Genomic DNA, 15,563 nt, shown 5'->3' with positions numbered 1-15,563 from the left:
AGAAAGTTTCGGTTGGAGAATCTATCGGCTTTAGGAAAGTTGCGCGGTGGCTCGTCACAGTCGGAGGCAGTCGACGCTGAAGCAGGAACGTCGACACGGGTCCTCTCGTCGCCTAATTGAATGGCATTTTATTTAGCACAGTTCCCCGCACTCTGGATAGCCGCCATTTACCTCAATTACGTAATTCACCGTACACAACCGACCGCGCAGCTACCCACCATGGGTATTGCATGGTGATGGCCATGCCGAACCATGATAGTGTGTGGTGGTTCGTTGTGTTGTTGGTGTTGGTGTTGGTGGTGGTGGTCAACTGATGACACGTGTTTGCGCTACCGCCGCCGTGCAATTAGCCCCCCAATGTAATTTCGCGCTGTAAGAGCGTGCCACGCTCTTTTGGCCTAGTACCGTACCTGAGGGCGCATCGGTACCCCTGCATTACCAAGAGGGAAGTGATTTTCTTCGGGAGACGTAGAAAAATTCGATTTTAAGTACTCCACCGCCGGCACTTCGATGGTTATTTTTGCATCCGGTTATAACCATCGATGGGTGAAACGGATCCTTTAAACGAACACTGGTTATCCTCGAGCCTTTGACCTACTGGTTAAAAATCCTCCTCCAACGTCGTTTACTCTCCTTTGCTTGGATCAGAAAGAACGGTTGAGAGTTTGAGAGTGGTCATTTTCGGCGATGCTCGGAATTGGAAAATGTTCTTAATCCACTCGTAGTAATAAATATCAAGCTTCACGAATACGTGGAAAATTATTAAAATTATAATTACATACTAGAACTGGAACTACGCATTTATCCTTTATGAACTGTTCTTTTATCTCCTTTTAATTGGTTATTAAAGACAGTATGTGTATTATTAAAGTCAACGTGTAGTTGCCATTCTGATGTAGTACGATCTTCCGACAGTTGTTTTGCTTTTCTTCGATTCCGCAATTCGTTCACGTGCAGAGTTTCTTCGAATTATTTTGAAGATGGGTCGCTATCTCGAGAGCACGAACTTGCAGATTTCCAATAAATGAACATAATATATTTCTTTACTAAGAACTTTATATTTTTACGTTCTCTGTGAGTTTTTTTAAGCGAGGCGAAAAATATCCAATTTCCACCACCCCCAAGTATTCGTTCTTCTTACTACATTATCGTCGTGCAATTTACACGGCGCTGTTTACGCGGATATTAGTTCTTCCATAGTTTTCTATCTCGATAGGTTATTGTGTAATTAATCTCACGTCGTCCAGGCAATCGCATCAAGAATAAATATTCGTGTAATTGAAGCATCGAGTAGGTGTGCGCCGCTGGAACGTGATGCAATGTTAATGAACGGGATATTATCCGGCAACTAGTATCATTGCAGACGATACACGCTGTATAGTCGGTAATTGTGCCCAGCGATGCTGATTAGGTGTAATTATCATTCGATCGAAGAAATGTCCTCGTGTTAGCTGCCATGGCGGTATTACTTATCAAATACTCTATTTTATTTTTCCTCCCGATTCTAATTCTTTCTTTCTCGTTCTTTCATCCCTATAACATCGCTATAGGTACATATAATGACGATATATACTTGTGCATAATTAAAATTATGATCAGTCGATTACGTGGTTGGGTAAATTTACCAGAGTCATTCATAGTTAAAGCTTATGTAGCAAACAATGGTTCGCTGGAAACGTGAGGATGGAAAAAAAATTGCCGACGGGGGCGGATGAAAAAAATAACGTCAATTCTGGGAAGACGATTAGGAACGATCAGATAAGGGACTGGCTGGCGTGGAACGTGTCGTTTCCCAGCCGCTCGAAGACTTTCGACTTAATTAGACGTTTGCTGTCGTCCTGATTTTGTCAGCTTTAATCCTGTCCCGTAACGGGAGCCAATAACGCGCATCCCAGTCGCAATCACGTAACACTATGGCCGTTCACTAGATATTTCAAGACGACACGAACACGTTTGATAAGATATCGGGATTTGAGTGATAAAACCTGACCTGATGATTTATGGTAAGATCTTTGATGCGTGAAAAGGTTGCGAAATACAGTAAAACCTTGATTGTTCAAACAGTAAAACATTGATTGAATGAGATGCATCAAATGGAATCACTTTGTTTTCATACGAGAAACAATCATTCATTCTAGACTATCTTAGAAATACTAATATCGAACAAGAACAAGAGCTTCTGAACAAAAATGTGAACTATTTTACAATAATAACATTTTCGAACAAGAATATGCAAAAAGAAAGAAAAAGAAAAATAGCAACCAAATCTCGCTACATTTCTGTTCTTGTTTCCCAATCTTTCTTACAAGAAATCATTTCCAAATTTACCACTGCCGAACGTTCTAGTTAATCGATTATTCTCTTAATCGATATTCCGATAGCCAAAGTTCCACCGTATCAACCCTTTGATCAATTTCGACAAAACTCGTGTCGATTCTCCAATATGGTCGCGAAGTTGCAGGTGAAAGAAGATTATTCGCATACTAATTAATTGCATGGACAGAAGAAGGAGACAAAAGTTGTTCGTGGGCGAGCAACCACGCTTCGGATTATCCACGAATGGGATCTGATCCTTTTCCGCGCCTTCACCTGTCTACCGTGCTGCATTCGCGCAGATACGATCAGCAAAAAGACCAAGCGCGTTACGAAATTTGCTCACTGGCTGAATTTTTTTCTACACCGCGTCCGTGCTACCAACTCCTGTATAGCCGGCGAGAAATTGTTCCGATAAAAAATTCTATTACCTATAATGCGACCACCGCAGCCAGATTAGCATCTTTTGAGGAAAATTTAGGTCACACGGCTCGACGCGTTGTTCCCGTGCCTTTACGCGGCGCGCAGTCTTCGGCGTATACGTTCTAACTCTAAAATTTTGTGAGATCTTAAAAAAAATATTAGACGAGCGAAAGAAGCGGGGAAAAATTATTTCGAGGAGATTGAAACATTTTTTAGAACATCATTCTGGGTCTGCGACGTAGAGGATGATTTCGTGTGTGTGTTACATTAATGAAAAATTGCAGAGTCGAATGTGTTCAGTAGAAGACTTCGCTCGAAAAATGGAACCGAGTAATTAGCAATCGAGTTGCGTGTACGGAAAAACGTGTCGTCCTAGGTATTCCACCTCCGTCACCGGTCCACTCTTTTCATGGTGGGCCAATGGGCGGGGCCAAGGACTTCTGTTGCCAAACTGTCACGTTGACGTCCGGCTGTTTTTTGTTGCATCTTCGCGAGTTTTTCGTCCAGATGTAATCTCAAAAGCCATAAAATCATAAGAAAGCAATCTACATGATCCGAAATAGGCGATATCGTATGTTGTAATTTTTATCGCGAATATTAATAATAAATAACTTGTTCGATTACTTCGGAAAGCCAAATCGTATGATTTTCGAATTATTCTAAGATAAATAGCGCAAAAGTGGCGGAAGAATAGTCTTCACTAGACACTCCAATTCGAAGCAGCGAAACAGAAACTACGTCCAATCTTTCGGCAAGGGAAATTTACTCGCGTCCCAGATGTCAGCGTCACCCTCAACCCTCGATTCCCATCGAATTGGCGGTAGATAGGGAAACGGGGGAGTCTCTCGTCGTCGTTGGCGGCGGCGGCGGCGGCCCGAAACTCGGCTCTCCATGCATACAAGCGTCGCTGGTCGAGCGTGGTCTCTGGCTTTCTTTACCGGAGCTATACCCCCGACAGAGTCTGTCAGGAGTAGTGGCAGCGTCGTACGCGCACTACGAACGAAAAGGGTCCCCGGACAGGTAGAGAAAACACCTCCACGAGCGAAGGTGCCCCCAGGGTGTCGGTAAACCATGGGCATGGCCCGATTTCATCAACTCCCACACGGACACCATAATGGCCTCCGTATAGCCAATCGGTCGCCTAGACGTCACAGACACAAAGTGGGGGAATGGTGGAACGGCCAATCGCGTGGCGCGCTAACGGCCAACGTGGGTGTGGCCTTGAGTGGCGCCACCGCGGCGACTTTCGGAAACCGTACGCCGGGCTCCGGGGAGAGGCTTCGGCTTCATTATGTATCATTATACCGGTCCGCGCCGCGCGGTGTGCACTGCAGTTACTGGGCCAGGCGCGCGTGTGTGCTTTTCTCTCTTCTTCGTCGGTCGTCGTCATCTTGTTCTTCTTCTTCTTGCCTACGGTGATCGGCGAATCGTCGTGACCGTTTTCTCTCGTCGACAACCACGTCGGCCGAGCCACGATGCTCATCGGCGTCGAATAATCACGGCATACGCGCGTGTGGAAAAAGCACTTGCTGGTTGCCGCTGAACGAGAGCGAGCGTGCGCGCGCGCGCACGCCTCTGTGTCATCGGCGACGTACAATTAAATCACGCAGTTCGCGCGAGTGTATTGTCACACTAGGACCACAGTTTCGACCGACAGATTATCGGATCTCCGTCGGAGAAGCTAGACCAAATTTCCAAACCGTCGATCGTGCGATATAACAAGTGCAACTTCAAATACCCAGAACGATCGTATACCACGGATTTCGGCCCGGTATCGTGACTATCCTCGCGGTGGTGCACGATCGGAACGTGATTAACAGTGACGATTGTTGGAACAGTGATCGACGGGTCCAAGAACGTGAAGCGCCCGCTCCGTCGCAGTGCAAAGAACCATTACTCCGATGGGCAGTTTATTCGATCACGGAGGACGTTACCGTAGATCGAGCTGACTCGTACAAAACTACCTGTGCTGACTTTGGTGCATCTTTTAGAATATACGATCCATGAAATTGGATTCAGTTCCGTAAAGGCTACGCGGGTGAAGTGCTTAGTGACTTAACTGTAACCGAGCTAACTCAGACTACTTGGCGGAGAGTTATAAAACTAGTGTATTTGTGAACACGTGAGAGAAACAATTAACTAAATCTAGTGACAATTCGAACATCATACTACAGTTCGTTCTAAAGTGACAGTGAAGACATCAGCTAAATCAACTCCTTTGAACAATCCTCATTAATCACCGCTTCAGAAATCTATCAAATATAGCAACACCGATAAAGCCAACTATCCGCATTCTGAAACGAAGTAAACGAGGAATATCAAAATGTCTCCTGTTTATATGGAATTAACACCGTACCCATAAGCGATCCATTAATCAATATTGACCGGTCGTGAAACGTGAAACAGAGGCCCCAAGATTCGGGCCCCGTACGGTGTTCGCGCGACGGCGGCGGCGACGACGTCGTCGGCGAGTTTGTCCGCGAGAACCGTAGGCTGTGGCGGCGGCATCGACGTCGCGACTAAGGTGGAGCGTCCGGGCAGCACGACGACGCTCAACTTCACGGACCTGGGGAGCCCATTCGGGGCGGGCGACCCCTGTCCGTCCAGTACCCCGACCCCGAATAGCATGTCGGGAGGCGGTGGACCGTCTGGAGGTGGCGGTGGTGGCGGTGGCGGTGGTGCAGGTGCCGGTGGCGGTGGTTCCGACATGGAACAGCATCTTCATCACACAGGATTGGGCTCGGTGACACCTGGACCACCTGGTGGAAACGGTGGCGATAGTACAACGTCGAGCACGCCCGTCTCACAAAGTGGCAAGTCAGCATTTATCGAATTACAACACAATAACTTATATAATCCCGCCAGTTTACGTGGTGGGTATCCGGGAGGGCACAGTGTGCCTGGTGCTCATCAATTCCCGCATCAAGTCGGCGCGCTAAGTCACCAAACGTCCGGACCAGGCAGCGGGAATCAACAACACGCGGATGCAGGATTCCCCAGTCCTAGGTCCGCGCTAACCGGATATCCGTTCGCGCCCATGCACCAGCACAACGCCTACGGATATCACCTGGGATCGTACGCGCCCCAGTGCCCCTCACCGCCCAAGGACGGTGAGTACCCTAACTGTATGTATTCGCAGCCTTTTTTATTCCTACTATTAGAATAAAGATAGTTAACTTAATTCTGTGCTCCTCGTTCCTTGGAAATCGGCGCCGATCGATGACTAAAACGGCGATGGTTGTACGTTAACAATCTAGTGAATCTTTTCTTTAACCTTCTTTGCAGTTGATCTTAAAAGTTAGCAAACTAGCTGATTTAAAAGCTTAAAGTTTGTATAAAAGGGATTTTCTATGAGTAATTTCTTGGAACGGGGAGCTGTTGAAAAGTTTACAGCGAAGCTTACTATACCATTTTCTAATAACCATACCGTCGAATAATTTAAATTGATAGATTCGCTGTGAGTCTTTCAAAGCAAGTAGCAATTAGCATAGATTAGAATACGAAGTTTTTTAAATAATAGAATATTCTCATAAACCACATCAACTAGAAATACCCTAAAGAATCGTTATCAGACGTATAATTATCGCTATTACTATATTCGATTGTGATAATTCTTCTGATAACGATGTCTTTAAATTTCCCAAGAGTCGGATGTCTGATCCCGGCGGTAGAATTCTACTTAAAACGCATTACACTCGTAACGTATTTCAACCGAGTACTCGTTACAATTCCACGCATAATTCGTCGATAAGTACATAGAAGCGATGTTGCGATATTTTTAACACAAATTGGTAGTTTCATTATCTAATCCTGAAACGTTTCACATGTGGGAGGTCAGATCGTTGGAAATACATTATGGTTGTGCGTACGCGTGGCGATCGGACGCCAAGTCAAAATCGTAAACTTCTTTCGTTGATTTCGCATCTGGCAAGGTAGGCGCTCGACGGAAAAAGAAACGAAAACGGAAGAGAGAATCTAGAGTAGCAGGTAGTGGTTCGGTCGACGGCCTGGGCAGGCACAATAACGCGGAGAAACGGAATAAGATATACGACTAGGAAAGAGAATCCTCTTGGGATCCGAAAAAGTCCCGCAAAGCGGCTAACGAACGAAACAAAAAGCCCCCCCGGCTGAATGAGAATAGTCGCGGCCTCCCTGTGTCCTCGAAAAGCGTCGCTAGATATTCAAGTAGTCAGATACGCAACTGTTCATCGTTTCTTTGCACATTTCCCTCGCCTTCGTCTTCGTGTGTTTTTTCCTCGCCAACTTCTTTGAAGTTCACGCGAGTTTTTACTGTATATTTCAATACAGTTAACTAAATTCCAATATATGCAATTGTCCATCATGCAATCATGCATCCATGTTTTCTTCATCTTGTCCTCTTTTTCTAGTTTATATCTACATATTGGCTAACGCCAAGCAATTAGATATATAAAGCTGGTTGTTATCTCGCTAAACATCTTTGCATTTCTCATCTTTGTCTTTTTTTTTCTGATAAGGTTTTACTTCCGTGAAACTGCAATTTGTTTCTTTCATAAATCATCTTGGCTCTCTAAAAAATTCACAGAAATTTTTATTCAATATGTAAATGCAGGCAGCTGAAATACAAACAGTTAGATACGCGTACATATTTTCACCTTCGTCTTACGTATGAAATTATTTATACACCAATGCGTTCAGAAAAAAGAAACACTCGCAAAATGTTTTTAATACCCTCGATCAATAATTACAAAGTCCTTTGTAATCAATTATTTTTAAATTCGCACAATTTTCACTCTTCAATGTAAAATTATTTAGCTACGTACAACAGTCTGCGAATTGCAAAATTAGTTTAAAATACTCCGAATATTCTCAATCAGCAATTGCAAAATTCCATCAACTTCTTTCAAATCTTCCAAATTTCGTTAGATATAAAGGGAAGCGTTCTATGAATTTCTCACCGTGCGCCGTGAAAGAAAACTCAGCATCGATTCCTCGCTAAGTAAGCTTGTCGTTACAACGATTGAAAAGAAATGATCAACACGATGCGTCATTTCTAGAATTATTGCTCGAAATACCAGTGGTATATCGTATCGCTTTGCTGATGAAGCTGTCAACCGCGAATCGACGAACGCGAGCGACGATATCGTCGCTGCCGTCGATAGAAACGTGCAATATTTAGTTCTTTAGACGCGACGGTATTCCCGACACGGAAGACACTCGATAAAATCCTAAATTAATTGAAGAGGAATTTACACGAGTTTTTCCTTCTCTATGGGAACTCTCTATAGGCTTCTGTCTTTTCTGAAGGGGACAATCGGCAACCTCCCCTGCGAACCCTATCTATCGCGTAAATTAATAATGACCGGTGGTTCTTCTTCCTTTCCACCTGTCTTTTACCGCCGCAAACGTGCACGTTCCAACGTCCCTGCATTATGAAAACCACGAGAGGTTCTCGCCTGTTTCGAACCACCCCTTCCGTAATTCGAAGCACTGGGATATCGGTTATAGGTAATCTTGAATCGGTGAGTTTGTCGAAAATTGCTAGGAGAGTAGGAAAAAAAATAGATAAATATGGATAGAAAGGAAACGGTGAATCCCTCCGATGGTGAAGTATATGAAAAAAGGGTTCGCCCCTCGAGATATTCGCACGTTACACGATACGTTTACCCATCGTTGCATAGAAGAATCCAATAAAACGGTCGAGGGCTCTGACTCTCGGCAATTTCTTCTCCCTTCCTTCCTTTCCTCTCGATTTGGAAAATTGCAAATACTTGACCATCGATGGGAAGGAAGAAACGAACGTATTTTCCAAGGGTCCGTGATCGGTAATGGGCAAATATTCTACGATGCGTTCTTTCGAATGGGTTCCACGATTCCACGGAATCGTTCAGATTATAGGTCATTTTCTCTCATTAGGATGACAATTTCTTCGTGCTCGGTTTTCATAAACCATTAGAACGGACCCCAGCAGGATAGAACTATGACGAGTTCGCGTAAGAACCGGATTAGCGTGGTAGAAAATTCTGCTCGAGGAGAGAGTTCGTCGTTGTGTTTCCGACGAATGGCGACAAATCGCGATTGCCGTGTCGTAACGTTATGTCTGCCTCCATTAACAGCGTTCTCAGAGAGTGGTTACGATAATGTAGAATTGATCTATCGAACGATAGCCACGTGTTGCTACGTCGATTATTGATTGCTTCGCCGATCCTCGTAGATCACTCGGTCATCGTAATGCTTTTTTTTTTTTCTTAAGCGTTTTCCATTTTCTTCTTGGTTCTTATTGTTGTCTTGTACGATTAAAGAAAGTTACACTCGTTCTTCCGCGTGGCAACGCGCCATTCGTCGTAATTGTACAGCGATAATTGGTTAATTCGAACATATCGTGTGCCGATCGTTTGTGATTAATCATTACGAGAAGCTCGTTTACACGTGTGACAAATTGCGACGAAAGAATTTGCCCGTTGCTCTTTGCTGCTTGTAATCCTCTGCGAATCAGGCACGGAGCTTGATGAAAGCGATTGAATTAATTAAATAATAAATATCGTTTTAGAATCGCGATCGCGAGTTAATTACAAAGGAGCACGCTATTGTTTGCACATCCTCCTCGGGCTCTGGCCACCTGCCGCGTGTCGTTCCTTTCAACTACCTTTCTGGCAAAATACTTGACACCTCCAATTTAATACCCTTGTCAAATGTGCTTAGAGAAGAAGGAAATATATGAAATATTTGAATACCATTTCATCAACTTCATGCTACGAGTCACGTGTAACGTTTCGTAATTCACATTTAATAAGTTATTTTTAAAAGCTGTTCGTAGCTTAGCCGCATTTATATATTTCCATATGGAATGAAAATATAAAATCTATATCTGTTCTAAAATTGATCATAATCTTTAATTCAAATACCGACATTGTGGATTATTCTCTTTTGACTTCTGTCAATGCATAAACTACATTCACTGGCGTCGCAGTTTTTCTTTTAATGCATTCATCCTATATGTAGCAATATAAATTTTCAAGAAATACTTTTACAACGCTAAGTTCGTAACTCCTTCTACCGCTATCTCCTTTCGTTAATCGTAACTGTTAACTTTTTAATGTTATTTTATACTTCTTTCGGTCTTCTTTTCCCAATTCCATTCCACCCCCATCTCGTGCGAAAATATGAAAAACATCGATCAGAAATTGGACATCAGAACCGTTATATAACCAAAGATGATTAATGAAGTTGTCCGAAACTTTACCTGCGACGACTTGTCAGAATCAAGAGAGTACAAAAGAAGGGACTATCTCGTATCGTGTACACAATCGTGAGCCATCGTACCGATCTTATGCGTAAACAGTGCACAGTTAGGTGGTAGTCGTATATCAACGAGCAATCTCATCGGTTGCGACAAATGAACCGTCCATTAACATCGTCCCTGGTCGAGCCTTCTTCTCCGTTTTGCCGTTACCTTGTCATCGACGTTGAGCCCATCCATGTCGAGTCGCAACGAGGCAAACGATCCCGGGAACCAGAATCCAATTAGCGTGGCTACCTTTACCGAACTCTACATTAGTTACCGGGCCTGGCAGCGACCAACCACCGGTCAAATTAAACCGGAATGGTTCAAAGACAATGCATCCTTCGGATAGAGAGTTCTGGGGTTTATGGCCAGGGTGATGGATTAGGTATTAAACGGTTGTTTTCACAAGGATTAGGAACACCGGTCTGGAGCACTATTGGGTCACAAATCTTCAAAGATGGAAATTTCAAGTTGCTCTATGGATGATGATGGTAGCAATGATGGATTTTCTTCTCCTTCCTCTTCTTCTCTTCTCGTAAGTTCGAAGATTTTGCACGGAAGTCGTGTTTTCTCTGGCTTAGATACATCCGTAGATATCGTGTGGCTGCCACTCAACCGGATCCTGGTTCGTCCCCCCAGCTGACAATGAGAAAAGTGGGGTTCGAATGGTCGTCACGCAAAGTGCACCGGTCGTGGCTAGCTGTTGCGATCGACGATAAGCTATTCGTCTCTAACTCTGCTGTTTTTCCACTCGGACTTGACTTCGTATTCCATTGACAGGGCTAGAACTGGGCACAGAGAGACGTTGCGATTTTTTAGTGGCGATGGTGTGAGATTTGACAGATTTATTCGTCGAATAGCCGGATTGCATGGTCATGTGCATTGTGTTATTAGAAATACGAGCCTCGATACGAAGGAGTGGTTTTTTTTTCTCGTGAGAGTTTTTTTGCCAGGCATGCAACGTTAGCGAACAGAAAACAATGTACATATAGCGATATAATAACGCTCATTGTCGGACATGTGATAATATGTACGAGAATTCTTATTTTTTTCATTTTTCAACGAATATTTTTATTTTCGCAGATAATTCTAAAATTGGGAATTTTTTTTCTTATATGATTTTCCTTTTCTGACCTTTGTCTACAGTATTACTGATAATTGTTTAAGGAATACATTTCTTTTATATTTTATTTCATTTTTTCTATAGAAGTTAAGTAAAACTTTCTTGTTATGCTTACACAAATATTATTTTAAGTTTATCAGTGATTAGAAGTTATATATATTTTAAACTCAAAATGTTCAAGCGATATTTATTAAATTTCGAAGTCATTCGAATTATCATAGACATCAATGTACATAAACGCAACGTTTTTAGCATTCAGCGAATTATACGTAAATCGGTAAAAATAGGAAAATTCGCGCGTTGCAGTCGAATATATCTAAGCATATAGTAAATACAAATATGTTGAACTGCGCGCTTCTCGATTTTTATGCATCGCAAATTCGCGCGAAATTATTGCAAATGCGCTCACTCACATATATTTCCCTACATAATTCAACACACTGCATTCACGCGACGAAACTCGCTCGTCTGTATCAAATCTTAGAAGCACAAACCCATCGAATTACACATCGTCGCCTGAGCGAAATCGCAACTGCGCCGCTCATCTGCATCGAGGCTTAGCACAGTTCTTTTCGATCCGTGACCAAACGATTTTTCACAGAAACTCGCGTAGAATCGTTGATCACTCGCGAAACGTTAACCTCTTGGTTCTGATGAATGGTGTATTAATTATATTTTACGGTATCGTGGTTGCTTTTATATCTGCATCGAGGATATATAGGACGATAAATTGCCTCTTCGAGAACGGTTATTCCCGGTGAAATAACAGGCAACCGCGGATCGATCGATCGCGTACACGCGAAAATCGGGAAGGGAACGCGCGCGTAAAGGAAACAGGGAACGCACGACCGCTCGCAAATGAGCCGCGCGAATTATGCTAAAGTAGTAGTTTCACCGCGACCGGAGCGGTTTTCAGCGACCGCTTTGCATACACCGTCGCGCTAATGACTCCGCGAGCTCTTGCAACGCACAAGCACTCCCGAGAAAAATGTATCGTAAAACCGTGCCTCTCCTTCGTTTCCCGATTTTTCTTACAGTTTTCACTGAACTTTATGCTTTTATGCACTTCTGTGCCACGATGTTGCATCATAGGTTGTGATTATCGCGGTGATTCATTCATAATCAATGGAATGATTGGCAATGTGTTTGGTATATGCATTATAGCGTAATTCACGATGTTTGTGCTTAGACGGATACTTATGTAAATTTGTAATTTTATGAAGATTCCATATAGAAATGCATTCTAAGTGGAGATTCTACACTGGATATTTTCAATATTTTTGCATATTTGATGCATTTTGGACTGTCCATAAATGCACAAAAATCGGAAAACTAATGATAAAAATGGTAATTCGTATCGGTTTGATGTGCAGTGTCGGTGTGTTCTAGTTTTATGTTTCTTGGGATTTATGGATAATCGATAATGAAATAGAAATTTTTTCGAGTACCGTTTCTTTTATGTCCATATTTTCCCTGATTTTCAAACGAAAGAGGAAAGTATGAAAAAACTTTTGTAGATTTTCTGAGTTTATATTAAAATTGATAAATAGAAAAGGAAAATAATTGCTTAGGTTCAAAAAATATAAACCTTTTCAAAAGCGGGTAATAAATCCATCAGAGTAAAAGAAGCGCATATCTAATTCCGAAATCAGATAGAATGAAAGCTTGATTACCATCATTCAAACAAATGCTACATTATAAATGTACCATGAACTTGCTTGCTAGTAGTGGTTAACACGTTGAATTAAAAAATTGAAAATTTTAATTAATCGCAGCAAAAAGACAGTTTTTCTCGGTACTTAATTAAGCTACGATATTTTCCACAGAAACATAGTACGTCCTATCAATAGCGCGTTGCTATATGTCAAAGACATTGCATAAAAATGCGTAAAGATAACGGGACGGCTATTATTCCTTTCGAAATGACACGTTATATTCGGCGACATCATGGCTCCACTGACCTGCCACGATAAAACACCGAATAAGCATTATCGCGTTCAACCTGACATAAAATCGTGTAGGTTAATGTATTCGACGATACCGGTCACGACAGCGCAAAAACGTCTCGTTAAACGAAGGACACCGCCTTCTGGAAGAATCCTTGCCGATGGAAAGACCCCGTAACTCCTCCTAACACGCGATTGCGTATCGTAAATATCCCGCCAAGTATGGTGTACGTACATATATAACCTGGCAAGAAAAGATCAGGTATAGCAGGGGTTGCTTGTTAATATCTGCCATTTTACGCGTAATCAAAATCTCCGTGTCGTTCCGCGATCGATCTTGAAACTCGTTGATCCACGGGTCAGTCTTCCACGCCCCCGTTACTGGTGACACGACCAGCAATAAATCATAAAAATCATATCGTATGTATGTATACACGCGTCGTATGCATATCCGACTGATCGCTATAGATTTCATAAAGGTAGAAGATCACGCGCGAGTAGTTAGAAATTTCGAATTACTAATTCAAAAGTTGGTAATTACAAGTTTTGTTATCAACCATGCCACGTTCGAGAATTTTCTGCTACACCTGTTCGATGGAGGCCATGTTGATGTATGTTTTACTATGCCGATTTTCATAGCATGCACACACAGACACGCGCGTATGGTGAATTTTCCAGGATGACATTTCCTTGAACGCGCCACATTAGGTGGAAAATGACAAGGCTGGCCTGTTTGGATTTCTAAATGACTGTGTTACGTTCAAGGATTCACACCGCGCGCCGTATTACGCTACATTGTAATTAGGGTATAAACATAATGGCGTGATCGTACGTACGATAGCGTTCGCCGGGCTGGCACGATGCGTTTATTTAGTCGGTGCGTAATTATTCGATGATTAATTTATAACAATTTTTTTTAATTAATTACACTATGGTTAGCACTCCGATATTGTTCGCCACGATAGCGATCACACGTGGCAAATTACACGAGATTAATCATGATTTATCGCGGCTACCTACGCCCGAACCTTTGTCGCGATCTTCGACAAGCCTTTCATCCTTTTCTTTCGATGCTATAATGCCTTCAACTAATTTCTCTTTCCATTCCTTTCGTTCTTTTCTCTTCCCACAAACGTCAATGAATCGTTTCGAATTTGGATCAGTTAATTAAATCGTTCTATCGTTCTAAATGTGTCATAAATCAAGTATCTATCGAATAGTTTTGTTTAGGTTTTCGTTAAATTTCTCTTTAGTTCGTACACAATCGGTGATGAGGATTCTGAAAGTTGATGTTAGGGTGGTGCATGTTCGCAGACCTCTCGCCATTGGGTGACAAGGGTGGCAGTCTCGTCGACGAGCTCGGAGGTGGTGGCGGCGGTTCCTTGAGGAATGGTAAAGGAAAGAAAATGAGGAAACCTCGAACGATCTATAGCAGCCTTCAGTTGCAACAACTTAACAGGCGGTTCCAGAGAACGCAATATCTCGCGCTACCAGAAAGAGCGGAGCTCGCGGCGAGTCTTGGACTGACGCAAACCCAGGTAAGTGTTATATTTCTTTTTATTTTTTTGTCGTGCTTGTTTCTTTAATTCTTCTTTCTTTTCGCCATCAATTTTCTCTCACGGAAGTACTAATACGACGTACGTTGTTCTCACGTGCAACGAAATTCACGTGCACTACATCGTCGGTGGGATGATGAACGCTGCACTCGTCACGCGAATCAACACGGGGCTTATGTTGTTCCGTGACTCTTACGCCTGGAATCCACTGCGTTTTCACGTTATCTCCCGGCAATTAAGCGCGGTTTCCATGAAAATTTCATTCGGTACGCGTTCAGCTTCGTATGGCAAGAAAATTCCTCTAAGAACGCTCGTAATATCCTCGGATGTTGCATTAAGATAGAGGAAGGCGCGGAAAATTTCTGGTATAATCCCTGAGAATCACTGCAAATGTTGGTTTAAATTAATTTAATTTGTATAAGATGTTCTTCTTCAGTGGATTTTTACCGCGTGTATTTATCGAGCAGATTGTCGTGGCTTGTCTGCATTCTTCGAATTGTACAATTGTGCATTCTGAATCGTTGAAATAAATTGCATTCCATGAAGGAAACTGACCAGCTTTGAATTCTTAAAGTATGATTAGTTCACCAGTTGTGCAGATTTAATTTAATCCACGTGCTAAAGACACTTCTTTGGAATATTCGCGATCACGTTCCGTATTCTCCCTCTGAATCTTCCCATATTGAAACTTTTCCACAATCTTACAATTGTATATAATTTAACAATTTTTCCATCTGCAAAATATTTCGCCCCCAAACATTTGTGAAAGACGATCTTTCACGTTTCACATTTTCCGACCTGACTCTTCCAAAATTGCATTCGGTATCAGAAGCTACAATCTTATTAATTTATAATCTTCAAGCGCAGCTCAAATTCTTCCAATAATACCCCACTAATAGAATTCTTACACTTTTCAATCAATCCATATACGCTGTATT

At 42.5% G+C, this 15,563-nt stretch overlaps 1 protein-coding gene across 7 annotated transcripts in view; it reads left to right on the top strand.

Annotated features, from left to right (window-relative positions):
- The first annotated feature begins 4,029 nt into the window (after positions 1 to 4,029).
- Positions 4,030 to 15,563, top strand: part of LOC100645298 (homeotic protein distal-less) — a 113,296-nt gene continuing 101,762 nt past the window's right edge. The window contains exons 1-2 of one of the 7 annotated variants that reach the window (XM_048411321.1): positions 4,030 to 5,846; positions 14,366 to 14,607. In XM_048411321.1, coding sequence (XP_048267278.1) covers positions 5,363 to 5,846; positions 14,366 to 14,607 — 726 coding nt within the window. In that variant the 5' untranslated portion in view covers positions 4,030 to 5,362. Of the gene's footprint in view, positions 5,862 to 14,365; positions 14,608 to 15,563 lie in introns of all 7 variants that reach the window. The other 6 variants (XM_048411320.1, XM_048411323.1, XM_048411322.1 and 3 more) reach the window with 6 other exon arrangements.

This window comes from Bombus terrestris, chromosome 13 (genome assembly GCF_910591885.1).
Source record: "Bombus terrestris chromosome 13, iyBomTerr1.2, whole genome shotgun sequence".
NCBI classification, from domain to species: Eukaryota; Metazoa; Arthropoda; class Insecta; order Hymenoptera; family Apidae; genus Bombus; species Bombus terrestris.
The sequence above is the reverse complement of the archived record's forward strand: the minus strand, read 5'-3'. Positions and strand labels throughout refer to the sequence as shown.